We start from the raw sequence: 15,164 nt of genomic DNA, 5'->3' as shown, positions 1-15,164 counted from the left end.
TGGAAAAGCAGGTGTTCTACCAGGACAGCCTCAGTCACATGAGAATTCATTGAATGTGGCAAAGCAGGTGTTCTACCAGGACAGCCTCAGTCACATGAGAATTCATTGAATGTGGAAAAGCAGGTGTTCTACCAGGACAGCCTCAGTCACATGAGAATTCATTGCATGTGGAAAAGCAGGTGTTCTACCAGGAGAGCCTCAGTCACATGGAGTCTAAAGACATGAAGATGCAGTAAATCACTTCCTTTCACCTAGATTATTTAACAGCCCTCTGATAAGTTTTATCAAATCTCTTTCAGTTGGATGTGGCCAAGCAGGCATTCTACCAGGACAGCCTCGGTGACATGGAGTCCATAGACCTAGACAGGGAAGACGATCATGGGGATGAAGAGGTCTCTCCTCGGGAAGTCGGCCATAATATCTACATCCTCTCTCATCAGGTAGGTATCCCCCTGACGCAACTTTCCTAATAGATGTTTGGCCAAGAATTTAGAAATCAGCTTTTGATTGACATGCATTATTATATTTCATTTGTAATTTAAGCTTGCACAACATAATAAAGACCTGGCGTGGTTGTTGAAAGATCAGGCCACAGAACCAGCGTTGGAATACTACGCAGGTCATACTGCACAGATTGAGGTAGGTGGAATCAATTTTCAGAATTCATTTTTAGATGCAGAATTTCTTTCTTGGTGGATTTTTACTCTCCCTTCTGGAGACATGAGCATGAAATTTTCACTGATGAATAAATGATTCATAAACTGTATGATTGGTGCAGAAAATCCCTATGTCTTCATGAATAAATGGTCTTGACATCGCGTGAATTTTAAAAACATTTTGGTTCCCAGGTAGCATACCCGGGGATGTAAGAAAGAAGTATGTGACGTAGCTGACAATCGCAACGTAACGTGCCACAAAATTGATTGACTACCTTAGTTAATAACTAATTCTAGTTAAACTACATTATTTATTGATCAATTCTAGATCGTGAGACATGACCGTACCATGGAGCAGATAGTATTCCCCATCCCGGAGATCTGCTCCTACCTGACCGCCGAGACCAAAATCAAAGTTTACGTCACGGCAGAGCGTGATGATCAGGGGAGCAAGGTGTCCGACTTCTTCGAGCGACACGATGATATGTATTCGGAGATGAGATGGCAAAAAAAATTGCGAGGTGAGACAATGTCAAATTGGGAAAAGTTTTATGATCTCTCAGTATGTCATACAGAGAGTTAATTCAGTTTCACCTGTGTTACAAATATTTTAATAATAATAAAACTTTCTTGGGGTGCAAGTCCTAAAGGCCTTGGGTTTGAAATTTACTAGTACTTTGACACTTGAAAGGAATATTTTTACCTTTACATCTATTTCTTTGTCGTTTTTTCCAGCCTCACCGGTGCTGTTCTGGTTGAGTAGCCACATGACTCTGTGGAGCAGTATTTCCTTCAACCTGGCTGTCCTCATCAACCTGATGGTGGCATTCTTCTATCCCTTCAGCAGCTCAGCAGGCAAAGAATCGGGTAAGAAAGTCGAGGATATATCTCTCCTGATAATTCTGAGTATTTGCATCGTGTGCTTGAGGAATTGATACAGAACTGGGGGCTCTTGATTGTCCAATTTTGACCACTCATTAGATCAAAAAAGCTGACCAAAACCCAGGCAGCAGCCAAGGATTTGGGGTGTAATTGGAAGTCTATCCAAGCGGTCTTGAAATTGAATAGACAACTAAGGACTTACAATGAGGTATTGATATCTATTCTACAAGGGTATTGATATCTATTCTACCAGGGCTCAAAGTAAACATTTGCCATTAAACTAAGTCCTTGTTTTATTCTATGAACATTCAAACAAAACTACTTAGACTTCATGTATCATTCTTTCTGTTTCAGAACTTGACCCCCGTCTCTCGGGCCTAGTGTGGACAGCATTGTTTATCTCCTTGGCTATTGTGATCACCCTGCCGCGGCCGTCAGGCATCAGGACACTCATTGCCTCCACAATACTCCGCTTTATCTTCTCGTTCGGTCTGGAGGCGACTCTAGTCTTGCTGGGAGTTCTCAATGTAAGTTTTATCGTCAGCTTTTCATTTTCTCATGTAATTGAGAAGGAAACTTTCTCCGAGTGTGACTTAGAATGGAATCTGTAACCTAAGACTAGACGAGATTGAGACTGATGTTAACATTATTTTTAGTTGCTGTCGCAATCATTTTATACCTGTGACCTCAAATGGACAAAAAAGGTGGGGTTTTTTATAATGAGCCTCAAACTTGTTGTGAAGAGCCAGGAATTTGAGTTCCTCGAAGGCCATGCCGGTTCATCCAGAAATACAGTTCCAGGTTCGCCCCAGGATTGAACCAGGGCCCTATTGTGTTGTAGCCAGTAGTGCTAACACTAGGCTCTGAGGCTCATCAATCTTCTCTTCCCAAATAATGAAAGGCTATCGCCAGTGTTCATTTCAAAATATTTTGATCTTGTCCATATCTTAATTCTTTCAGGTTTTGAACAAATTCATCTACACGATCAGTATAATAGGGAACCAGGGCACACTCACCAGAACCTGGTGGCAAATCATCACCAACTTTGAATTGAACTACAACCTCATTTATCTAGTCATGTGTGTCCTTGGACTTGCTGTGCATGAATTCTTCTTTAGTCTTCTGGTAAGCGAATTGAACGACAAACTTGCAATTTGCCACAACTGTGGTCGGTCTGAGTTAATAGACCATTTGTGACCCGTCACAGCAAAACCAGGCGCATGTCGCTCTGAGCTTGGCAGCTTGAGACGGACTGTTTGATCAATTCTCTATTGTCTGCCTTTTGTGAAATATGAGCACATCAATTTCTTTCATTATCTCCTGGTGTCACTTTGGCTCATCTTCTGTGCGACATGCGCCTGGTTGTGCTGTGATGGGTCACATTTTGTGTTGTCACAAGATTGACATGGTGGCCTCCATGGACTAGTGTGGGTTTTTTTGACAGGAATGGCCAGCTGAACATAAATGGGACGCTGGGAAGTTTCTTTGTCATTTCAAATGCTCACTGTGATTGCAGTATAAAAAAGCAGTGCCCTTCCAGTGTACTCGCTCTTTAACACTGCTGGCTAATTGACAGATGGCTGACTGATTGATTGATGGCTAATTGGTTGATTGATGGCTGCCACTGCACTGTTGACAATTACAATTAGTCATCTTTTATTGTTCTTTTCTAGCTTCTGGATGTTGTCTACAGAGAAGAGACCCTCCTGAACGTGATTCGCTCAGTGACGAAAAATGGTCGCTCGATCCTTCTGACCGCACTGCTGGCCGTTATCCTCATATACCTCTTCTCTATCATTGCGTTCATATTCTTCCAAGATGACTTTCTCATGGAGGTCGATACGATGGATAAGGGTGAGTCGAATATGATGTTTTGAAGCAGTGGTAGGTGTTGGTGTCTGCCTTACAAGCAGCAGGTTCCGGGTTCCATTCCAGAACCAAAACTGATATGGACCACCCAAAATATATCATTAGAAGTTGTCAATGAGGTTATTGGGGAAAGTGCTATGAAAAATGAGGCACAATGTATAGAAGCCTAGACATGCGCAGACTGGAACTTGAATATTGTCGAGAAGAGATTAGAGATTACTCCATACCTGATATTGTCTATCATGGCAGGAAAACGTGAGGCAGAAAAGTTCAACTTGGACTCAAATTCAGTCCAAGGGTGAGAGAAGTATCATTCTGCTGTGTTCCCTGTGTACTCAATACCTATCGGTACATCTTGTTCCAGATGGAGTCAAAGTTGTGGCTACCGTAGTGACCGGCACAGGAGGTGCAGCAGCTGCTGGTTTGGGCTCGAAATTTGTCCCGCCCCAGACGTGTTCGTCTGAGAAGGACTGCAAGCAGACGCAGGAAGTACCTAAAGTATTACAGGATGGTAAGGAAAATTCTGAAACTCGAAAAAAATGTTGAAGTAATGCAAAGTTCTCTGTGAGAACTATAAAGATACTTTGTCACCTTAGCACTTTGGTTGCAATCTGTTTGTTGTACTGATTTTTATTCAAAATGTAAATCACTATATGAAATCAGAGGGACTTCATTTTTTCTCGGAGGAGATGTACATGTATGTGGTTGTCTTTAAAAAGCAATGAGATTCTAGATTCTTGCACTCTCAAGAGCACCATGCAGTAGCACAGGACCAGCATCATCTCACTCCATCAAAAATTATAGTTAAGAGTGTGAAGGACAATTTGTAAAGAAAAAGGTTCACTAGTCTATGGAAATATAAAGCTGCGAGAAAATAATCACTCGTACCGTATGTTGTCGTGGGTATTTGTATCTCTTGGGTTTATATGTCTTTTATCTACCTGATATCTTCCTGTATTGTTTTGATATCTTTCTTGGTTGTTTATTTATCCATCTGTCTTTGTGTTGTTTACCTATCTGTCTTTGTGTTGTTTATCTATCTGTCTTTGTGTTGTTTATCCATCTGTCTTTGTGTTGTTTACCAATCTGTATTTGTGTTGTTTATCCATCTGTCTTTGTGTTGTTTATCCATCTGTCTTTGTGTTGTTTACCAATCTGTATTTGTGTTGTTTATCCATCTGTCTTTGTGTTGTTTATCCATCTGTCTTTGTGTTGTTTATTCATCTGTCTTTGTGTTGTTTATCCATCTGTCTTTGTGTTGTTTACCCATCTGTCTTTGTGTTGTTTACCCATCTGTCTTTGTGTTGTTTACCAATCTGTCTTTGTGTTGTTTATCCATCTATCCATCTGTCTTTGTGTTGTTTACCTATCTGTCTTTGTGTTGTTTATCTATCTGTCTTGGTGGTGTATATCTGTCTCCTGCATGTGTGTCAAGTCCTGTCCTGCACTTCCAGACATCAGCGCCAACGATTTCGGCCTCAATGACAGCGGTGACCCTTTTGCAGGATTGCCGCCAGATACGGGCGTCGCCAAGCCTGACGAGGACGAGAAAGAGCGCCACTGTGATTCGTTGGTCATGTGTATTGTGACGACGTTAAATGAGGGTCTGCGGAACGGAGGTGGCATCGGTGACGTGTTGCGGAAACCAAGTAGTTCGGTGAGTGGTTACTGAAATGTCGGAAAGGGCCACAGGTAGCCCCCTGAAGGTGCCTTAGAAGCACGAAATGTTGCCCTGGGCCCTAAATTATTGAGGTATAACCATCTGTATTACAGTATTTTTCAAATATCCGCTTTGAGTACAAGATAGGCCTTTTTTAAAGTTATACCCAACAACTGACTTGAAAGCGTCTGTTTAGTATTTTGGTGTTTTGCCATTAAAATGATGATGATGTGTTTTTGTGTTTCAGGAGCCTTTATTCGTTGCGCGGGTGTTGTACGACCTTGCCTTCTTCTTCATTGTGATTATCATTGTGTTAAACCTCATCTTTGGTGTTATCATCGATACTTTCGCCGATCTCAGGAGTGAAAAGCAGCAGAAAGAGGAGATACTCAAAAATACATGCTTTATATGTGGTAAGTACTGAACTGCACTGTACTGGGGAGTGTGTCTGCAGTGCCCTCTTCAGGAGGAATTCTCAACTATGTCTTTGTGTCCAAAGTTCAAGGCCTTCAAGGGGGACCTTTTATATCCAGTTTTGATGACCATGATTATGGCAGTCATTGATTCTCAACAAGATTGAAACCAGAAGGGCCACAAGAGCTGCATTAAACACATGCGCTGCTGCATTGGGACGGATGGGATGTTGACTTTGAAAACTTATACCTTCATTTTCAGGTTTGGACAGATCCTCTTTCGACAACAAGTCTGTGTCGTTTGAAGAGCACATTAAATCGGAGCACAACATGTGGCATTATCTTTACTTCATTGTCTTAGTGACTGTGAAAGATCCCACCGAGTTTACTGGACCCGAGAGCTATGTTGATGCTATGGTTAAGGTGAGTGCAATATGTGTCATTGTTTGTGTCCCTCTTACACCACTACAAATGCCTGGATGAAGGCTTTGATGAGCCCTTGTCAGATATCTGGTCAGCTGCATCATGTAGGTAGGACCAGTGTTATTACTCATCCGTCCCTTCCTATATGCGTTCGAATTAAAATAAAGCCATTTCCTTCATCACAGGACCTCACGATCAGGAAAGAAAATTTCCCATTTTGGATTTTCTGGCAGTTGTGTAATGATTACTCGTTCTTCCCTCCAGGATAAAAATTTGGATTGGTTCCCACGTATGCGCGCCATGTCGCTTGCAGTGGATGATAGCGAGGGTGAACAAAACGAGCTACGCAATCTACAAGCTCAGCTGGAAAGTACGAATGGCCTTGTACAGACGTTATCACAACAGCTGTCAGAACTCAAAGACCAGGTGAGTGGTGAAATAGTGCAGTATTGGTCTAAAGTAAGATTCCAAAGTGGATGCAACATTTGTATGAGGTTACTTTATAACAGCATGTCTGATCAATAGTTAGCATCATCGATGTGGGGAGCCTGTGCGAGGAGTTGAGTCTGTCTGGTTGCTTTGGCTGGTCATCTCTGTCTTATGGTTGGAGGTATAGGTGGTGGTCCCACCCTGTAGAAGTTTCTGACAAGAAAATAAACTGGGTACAGGGTGATGCAAAAAAAGTGTTTTGACTTATTGGCCATTTTCTTTGAAAGGGCATACTAAAAAGACTGATTGAGCCATAGGCTTGACTCTGATTGTGCAAGAGACTATTGAATGGAGTTGGTGAGCACGAAATTTGTCGATACCTAAATGGTTGGAACCGTTTCATGGGGTGTATTTTTTGGGTCACCCTGTAAAAGAAAAAAAGGATCTAGGATGTGGTTTATATTTTCTTATTGCTTGTGTTTTTTCAGATGATGGAGCAAAGAAAGCAAAAACAACGCATCGGCTTGCTTAACACTACTAACTGGTAGATAATGAGACTGCATGGTTGTCTATATGTATATACATTTGGGGTTCTCACAAAACGAGAAATAAGTTGAGAATGTTTCTAGTGTGAAAGTGTTATTCCCAGGTATAGAAGTCATCGCAAATTGTTCCGAGACTTTCATATACTGCAGGCTAGTGTTACTGTTACACTGAGCTATTGTTTGGTGAACAGCACTTAGACAGTTGCTGTATTTTTCACAAATACTGTAAACTTATATGTGAAATGTACATGCCAGTGAGAACCCCAAATATAATCGGTTGAACCAGTGATATATTAAGGATTTCAAAGGGAAATCAAAACCTTGGAAAAAATGACTGGGAAGACGTCTTATTGGTCTTTGACACAGTATTGGCAGGCAGAAAGTAGACAAGGTGTTTTCACAATCTCATGAAATGTAGATATATCACTGGTCATGTCATTTGTTTTCCTTTATTGTAATTTTCAATTATTATTTTTCCATTTTGTTTGTAATATGTGCTAGTGGTATTAACATGATAGATGTGTTAATTTCTTCACCATTCTGTTCTAAGTTAAAAACTTGAAACGATATGAAAACTTGTAGGATAAAAAATTTAACCTGTGAGAATTTTGCTTGGGTCAAGCCATATGTGGAAGTAACTTTTGGATCAGACCGAAAAAAACTGCTATGCTTTTCAAACTGCTTTGTATACATGCTGCAATCTATTTTACATTCCTCTTAGTTTTGCACTTTCTCTTTATTTACTCTTTTGATATAAACATATTTACAAACCCAGTTTATTTCATCTTTCGTTAGTCTGCAGCAAGATCAACAACAACAAAAACCTATGTTTCATAATGGGTGTATTTCGTAATGTGCCATTGTGGAAATGACTGGTCTCTTATCAAGCAGAATTATAAATTGGCTGAGTAGTGACTGTTAAATGTTACCTTGCAAGTTTTTGATAGTGAGTTGTGCGTACAACCCATTTTCGTGATTCAGTATAAAATTCAGTTTCTTGGGTTGTCTTTTTCCCATTTTATTCCTCACAGATATACAGTAAATGCTCAGTTACCTCGGGATAGGCCTACTTCAGATCAACTTAGTTTTTGGTATAAAATGGGGCCCAGAGAGGGTATTCATGTAAAATGTGACACTGATTTTTTAGTGAATAGAAGTGTACAGGCCTATGGTTGATTGGTTTTCTGAAAGAGGACTTGAATGAGACGTGTCCTTTGCCAAGGCCTGGGTCTATTTCATACTATTGTAGGAGAAAAAGAATTAACCCTTTCTTGTTTTTTAGTGAAATTGGTTTCAGTCATTCAATACGCAGACCTCTGACCAGTGACAATGATTACAACTTTTATCCACCTTTTCGTGTTGTTTGTACGTTTGGTTGTCTGCATGGATATGCCTAATGATGGTGAGGGTGATATGGAAGGTCATCGTCCTGGTACGTCTAGGCGACTCCATGGCTACCCTGTGGAGGCACGTCTACGGCATGCATTAGACTGTCAGCATGCTATTGAACATGGTCAGGTTTTGAATGTCGCAGAGTATGCAAGGAGGCATAGATTGGCCAATTCAACTTTGCGCGGATGGATATAGGACATTGACCACCTCATGGACCAGGCAGAACACAATGCTCACAGTCGAAGGGTGCGCATTGATCATGATGGATTATGGCCTGAGGTTGAAGATGCCGTGCACCAGTCATTTCTTGAGAGGAGGCAGAGAGCTCTGCCTGTATCCAGGTCTGATCTTCGCCAGGATGCTGTTGTAGCCTTTGAAAATTGGTGGGGTGAGCTTCCTGTCGAAAGACAGGATGAAATGAGGCACCAGCGCCCTGAAAGAGTGAACTTTGTTGCTAGTGATGGGTGGTTGTCAAGGTTCATGGCCAGAAAGTGCATCACGTTTCGTCGAAAGACCAAGGATACTGCCACATTACCACGTGATGCTGAGGAGAGGGTGGCTAGATTTCAAGAGGAGGTACGGACTACTGTTCAGGAAAATAACGTCCACACTATTTTTAACTTTAATGAAACTTTTACCCAACTTGATTTTCCGCCAATGTATACTGCTGCAACAAAGGGGTCAAAGAACATTGATGTGCGGACATCGAGGGGAACCCAAAACTGGGTTGTACGGTTGGACTTACAATTGGGTCAAATGGAGAGAAAGCTCCAGCTCATGTCGTTTTCAGGGAACCCGGTTTTGTTAGGGAAATCAGAGCCCTGCATGACATACCAGAAAATGTAAGGGTAACGTCTTCAAGGTCTGGGTGGGAGAATGCAGGAACACTGCAGCACTGGCAGGAAGAAATCTTTTTTCCCTTTGTTGGAGACTTTAATCCAAATGAAATTTTGCTTTTGGTAGACAGATTTCGCCCACATCAGGCCGAACAATTCTGCCAGCCTCTGGTTGAAGCTGGTATTTTACTTGATGACATCCCTGCCAGATGTACATCTCTCGCCCAGCCTCTAGACCTAACCGTCATGAGGGGGTTTAAAACCTTGGTCCGTAAGTACTGGAAGGAATGGAAAACCCAGCATACTAATGCAGATGGACAGTGTGACAAAATCCCTCTCCTATCAGTTCTAGGAATTCTAAGTCATGCATGGGCTGATGTAAGTCCCAATGCAGCAATTCGGGGATTCCAAGTAGCTGGACTCATTCCACGTGAAAATGGACAATACGCCGATGCTCAGGCGGAAGGAGGTCTTCTCCTTGATGAAGATGAACTGTCTGATGTGGAAGAGGATATTGTGTTTCATGATTACAATGAAGACAGTGACTGACTTGTAACAGAAGTCTGAATTTGTCATAAAGTGTTGACTTTTCGGCTCATGAGACTCATTCCACCAATCAATGTTGAAATTTGGTCTTTTTTAGTGTTGTAATGAGTTGTCTAATGCTGACTGATTTTGACTTTTCATTCAGTGTTAGGATACACTCCAATGCAGACAAGAGCGACCTATTCACTTTTATTCTATTACTCAATGAACTCCCAAGGGGTCTGACTTGAATAAACGAAATGAGCATGATGTTCTGACTTCATGTTAATTTAAACACCTATTGAAACAGCTGTCACCAGAAATAAGTGGTCAACTTTCTCTCCCCCATAAAGGCCTCATATTATGTGTTTGCAAAAATTGGCTGATCCCGAGGTAACTGAGCATTTACTGTATCTTCCCCTGCTGTATAGTGTCATCCCATCTCATCATCGTTGTTTCATAAGCTTCGTCTTGTCTGTGAAAGTGTTTTTAAAAGTTTGATTGATGAAATTGCAGCGAGATTAGCGTTGACATTTTGGAACATAATATATGCACGGTTGTTCTTCAAATTAATATACCAAATATGGGCCACAATAGATTCGCCAGAGCCCATGAAAAAATCATGGTGAATATATTCCAGATTTTACTGACATATTTAACATCTTATATTCTCATGCTGTTTTTAGGCTGTTTCCGCCCAGTTCCTGCCGATTCCCCTTTTCCTACAGATTCCGCTAAATCGACATGGCCTGCCTAAACAGGTACAAACCCCATTTGACCGTGTTATGACCTTTGAAGGTCAAAGCCAAAGGTCAAATGCCTCTGTATATATTGTTGTAACCATGTCTTCTTTCCTTTCTAGATGGTGGAACAACGCAAACAGAAACAGCGCATTGGCTTACTCCATCCGACATCCTCAACGAGCCCCAACCTCAACCAGAACCTCAACCAGAACCTCAACAACAACACTGCCCATCCTCTACAGTTCTAATCCTCACCTCGCTGTCAATCACTCATCCTGGTCTGTCGTAATTGGTCACACCAGACAGATTAAATCCACCCACTTGAAATCCAACCAATCAACAGCTATGTCAAAACCTATTTTATCCTGTGTTCTGTGATTTTGGCTCAGACCATGTTATACCTGCTCAAAATACTCAACTCGGCAACCAGTTTTGACCTGTTCTTGGTTGTATTTGCTTGGCAATTTAGATGTTTGGGATACAACATCTTGGGTTCATCAATTGGGTATTTTTTGGTTCAGTTCTGCTTTAACATGTAAAAGGAATATCATTTGAGGAGGAAGTTTGAAATGTCCATCATACTCAATGAACGAAAAGTGCAGATCTAGTGGCCACAGTTAATCTCCAAAGTGTGCTGTATACTAAAAATGTTCTAATTTTTAAACTCGGGAACGTAATTGTCATAATGTTTTTGTAACTTGATGCAATAGGCACACTGATTCATCAGAGCCATCCGATATATTATTCTAGTGTTTAAGCTAAAGGGCTTCATTTTCGCAGAGCAACGAAACATTGCTTTCTTCCTATCCTGATCCAGTTCCAGACCAATTATGCCTATTTGCTGTACAGTCTGCAATCAGGAACACAAATTGGTAGCAGCAGTGATCAAAAGTGCAGAATAGTAGGTTTTCTGCTCAATAGGGCGGCGCAGAGATAGTATTCCTCATTTCATTAATTTGGGAAACTCAAACATCAGATATTGTTATGCACTTTTTAATTTTATCTGACAGAGCAAAGCAACATTATTTTGTTTTATTCAACATTGTGTAAAAAGATCATCTTTGCGCCCCCTATTGTCCATGTGAAGTGTTCCTAGGTTGCAGTGAGATGCTATTACACACTTTGCCAGCTTCTCTCCGCATCAGTTCAGTTGAATTTTACGCCAGTTGTAAAAAGATGTATTTTCACTCTAAATGTGTAAGGTGCAGTCCCACTCTTCGAGGGGAACTTCTCAAAATGTTTGAATTCAGAGAAGAGTAGAGAAGGTTCTATTTACTATTGTCTTGCAGTGTTGTAAAGGACTAGGTGTCTGTTTTGTCGCTTTCAAATTTAACTCACGTTGATTTCAACTTGTCTGTACATGTCTGAATCTGTAGCTCTCTCCTCGGGAGTATTATGTCCTGTTATCTAAAGAACCTTGTAGCTTCCCTTCTGGTGTAACCTCCTTATTAATATGGTAAGGCCTGATTTTGTATAGTAATTTGTATAACTTGGGGAGGGAGTCCAGATAGCCATACAACCATATATACGCAATGAAAGTTGCTAACATCTTCATGATGTAGACGTTTATTTACCCTATATACATATTCAACGATCGATGACATACATGTATGTCACCAGTCTATGGTTCTCATTCAGTCTTGTATACCGCCCGATGAGGGTTCAAGCGAACCGAAATCGATCGTGGAATATGTATGTAGTGTAAATAAACGTCTACATCATGAAGATGTTGGCAACTTTCATTGCGTATATATGGTTGTATAGTAATTTGTGTCGTCGTTTCAGGTCCAAATGCCATCAAACTTGCCATGGGTGTTCGTCTTCTTTTGAATGTCATTATCTATATCCTGTCAAGCAAGTTTGACCATATATATGCATTAAAGGGCATTAAAAAATTCATTGCCTCCCAATCGATTTGCAACCTCCTTTACTCAGCTGTTGAAATGGCCTCTGCACAGTACCAAGCCGATAGTTTGCTTTGCTTGGATGATAGCGCTGAACCCAGGTGTTCCCATCCTGGTTTAAATCCTGTGTCGCATAAGTTATTTTTGGGCAATGTAAAATACTTTGTTGATCCTTGTGCTTGGGAATTCTATACAGAAAGTAGCATAGTAACTGTTTGTATATGTATAATTAACTAATCGCATGAATGGCATTTTCCTGGCCAATGTAATAATATTTTTGGATGTCCAACTCTTTAACTGAATGTATTTTCATGTTAACTCTTTCAATCCCGCACCCAGTATATACCGTATCTGTATACTACTGGCCAGCAGTTATCCGTACAGCTTCTGTTGTTCAACCACTGTACCTTTAAGTCTTTTGGGGCCAGTCTTTTGTTGATTACACCTGTAAAAAGAGATTACAACACTTCACTTAAACTGTATGCACTCCTCTACCTTAAGATTGGGTAATGCAAGCTATTTTGCAATGAAACTTTTCCTAAGCCAAGTTGGGATCCAGGTGGCCCCCGGTCTGTACCTGGTGGGCCAGGGGTACAGCACTGTTAAAAAACCCTGTGTTAGTAAAAGAGTTAAGCATCCCATCTGAACCCAAATTTGTCCATTAGCTGTTGAAAAGAGGGTTGAGGGAAAACTATGGTGTGGGTCCTAAAAAAAGAGGAGTCTGCCAAGATCCCCGAGACTCCCAACAGTGTAAAAGGATTGTTGCTGACCAATTCTGAGGGGGATTAGGGATTTTGCAGAATAAAAGTGGCAAAAGTTGATGAAAACAAAATCTTTCTAATCGGCCTAGCATCGATCATGAGAAGAATTTGCCCACCATGTTAGTGATATTGTATAAACTGTTATGTTATGTACTTGATTGTTTTGTGTACGTCAACATTTTCAATTATTTATGAAAGGAAATATATTCAGACTGTAAAATCAAGAAATGAAAGATTCTTCTTGTTCATTGTCTTTCTTATCAAATGTTCTTTGGGAGACAAAGACATACTGGTAAGCGAAGCCCAGTATGAGTGTCCTTCCTGAATCTGGTGCTTCTGAGTGGATGTCAAAGCAGGATCAGCCAGTCCGTGTTGTCACAACCATGAGCAACCGCACGGACAACAAAAACACTGTCCTTAACCTGGGACCTAAGATCACCTATCACCTAACACCATAAGTCATCTCTGATCGTCTTCTGTTTCCTCTAAAGGCGAATGTACTCCATGTCTTCTCTCACCTGCAAACATCTTTAACCATCTTTGAAATCTTCTGACACCATCCCAATATCTCGAGCCACGGCTTCTGTCACCTCTGAATGCGAATGTGCTCTACGGTCTTCTGCCTCCTACAAACATCTCGAGCCATCTCCAAACATCTTTTGTTGCCTCGAAATATCGATGCACATGACATAGCTGTCTCCAACCATAATCAAACATCTTCTCTGCAAATGTCCTCTGCGTCACCTCCTGCAAAAATCGATGCACGTGACATAACTGTCCCAACCATAATCAAACATCTTCTCTGCAGTGCAAATGTCCTCTGCAACACCTCCTGCGAAAATCGATGCACATGACATAACTGTCCCAACCATAATCAAACATCTTCTCTGCAAATGTCCTCTGCGTCACCTCCTGCAAAAATCGATGCCACCTCCTGCAACACTTTTAGCCATCATTGAACGACACCTGTCGCCTCTGAATCTGAATATCTTTATTACTTCTGTCACCTCTCAACATCTCGAGCCTTCACAAAACCTCTTCAGTCGCTCTTGATTTCCACTACCTTCTGTCACATCCCAAAAGTTCCAGCCACCTCAGAACGTTCTGTCACCCCCGAATGCGATTGTCCTCCACTGTCTTCCGTCACTACTCAACATCTCAAGCCATCACAAAACTTCTTTAGTCACCCTTGATTGCTAATGTCCTCCAATATCTTCTGTCACATCCCAAAAATCTCAAGCCACCTTCTATTGCCTCTGAAAAGGAATGTCATATACTGACATTGGTCACCTCCAAACACCTCAAGCCACATCTTAACATCTTCAATCACCTTTGAAAGCGAACGTCCTATACCGTCTTCGTTCACATCCAACCTAGCCACCTCTGATCGTCTTCTGTCACCCCGCAGGCAAACGTCCTATACTGTCGTTGGTCACCTCCAACATCTCAAGGCACCTCTGATCGTCTTCTGTCGGCCCCGAAGGCAAACGTCCTATACTGTCATTGGTCACCTCCAACATCTCAAGCCACCTTTAAACGTCTTCTGTCCGCCCTGAAGGCGAACGTCCTATTCTGTCATCGGTCACCACCTAACATCTCTAGCCATCTCTAAACGTCTTCTGTCGCCCCTGAAGGCAACATTTCTATACTGTCGTCGGTCACCTCCAACATCTCTAGCCATCTTTGAACGTGTTCTGTCTGCCCTAAAGGCGAATGTCCTATGCTGTCGTCGGTCACCTTCAACATCTCAAGCCACCAGTGATTCTCTTCTGTCGGCCCTGAAGGCGAATGTCCTATGCTGTCGTCGGTCACCTCCAACATATCTGGCCTACTCTGATTGTCTTCTGTCACCCCCGAAGGCGAACGACCTATACTGTCGTATGTCACCTCCAACATCTGAAGGCACCTTTGAACGTCTTCTGTCGACCCTGCAGGCGAACGTCCTATGCTGTCGTCGGTCACCTCCAACCTCGCCAACTCTGATTGTCGTCTGTCGCCCCCGAAAGCGAACGTCCTATACTGTCGTCGGTCACCTCCAACATCTCAAGCCACCTCTGATCGTCTTCTGTCTCCCCTGAAGGCGAACGTCCTATACTGTCGTCGGTCACTTCCAACATCTCAAGCCA

General features: G+C 41.8%; 1 protein-coding gene across 5 annotated transcripts in view; it reads left to right on the top strand.

The window, feature by feature from the left end:
- Window positions 1-13,257, top strand: part of LOC135491326 (inositol 1,4,5-trisphosphate receptor-like) — a 54,357-nt gene extending 41,100 nt beyond the window's left edge. For 4 of the 5 annotated variants that reach the window (XM_064777107.1, XM_064777108.1, XM_064777106.1 and 1 more), the window contains 13 exons: window positions 300-440; window positions 544-639; window positions 985-1,177; window positions 1,392-1,523; window positions 1,893-2,065; window positions 2,499-2,663; window positions 3,212-3,392; window positions 3,772-3,918; window positions 4,862-5,064; window positions 5,315-5,480; window positions 5,743-5,903; window positions 6,168-6,329; window positions 10,493-13,257. In XM_064777107.1, the coding sequence (XP_064633177.1) occupies window positions 300-440; window positions 544-639; window positions 985-1,177; window positions 1,392-1,523; window positions 1,893-2,065; window positions 2,499-2,663; window positions 3,212-3,392; window positions 3,772-3,918; window positions 4,862-5,064; window positions 5,315-5,480; window positions 5,743-5,903; window positions 6,168-6,329; window positions 10,493-10,621 (2,049 nt within the window). In that variant the 3' untranslated portion in view covers window positions 10,622-13,257. Of the gene's footprint in view, window positions 1-299; window positions 441-543; window positions 640-984; window positions 1,178-1,391; window positions 1,524-1,892; window positions 2,066-2,498; window positions 2,664-3,211; window positions 3,393-3,771; window positions 3,919-4,861; window positions 5,065-5,314; window positions 5,481-5,742; window positions 5,904-6,167; window positions 6,330-6,820; window positions 6,877-10,492 lie in introns of all 5 variants that reach the window. The other variant, XM_064777109.1, reaches the window with a different exon arrangement.
- Window positions 13,258-15,164: the final 1,907 nt, after the last annotated feature.

Source organism: Lineus longissimus, chromosome 7 (genome assembly GCF_910592395.1).
Source record: "Lineus longissimus chromosome 7, tnLinLong1.2, whole genome shotgun sequence".
NCBI classification, from domain to species: domain Eukaryota; kingdom Metazoa; phylum Nemertea; class Pilidiophora; order Heteronemertea; family Lineidae; genus Lineus; species Lineus longissimus.
Note: the sequence above shows the minus strand (reverse complement) of the source record. Positions and strands in the feature narration are given on the sequence as shown.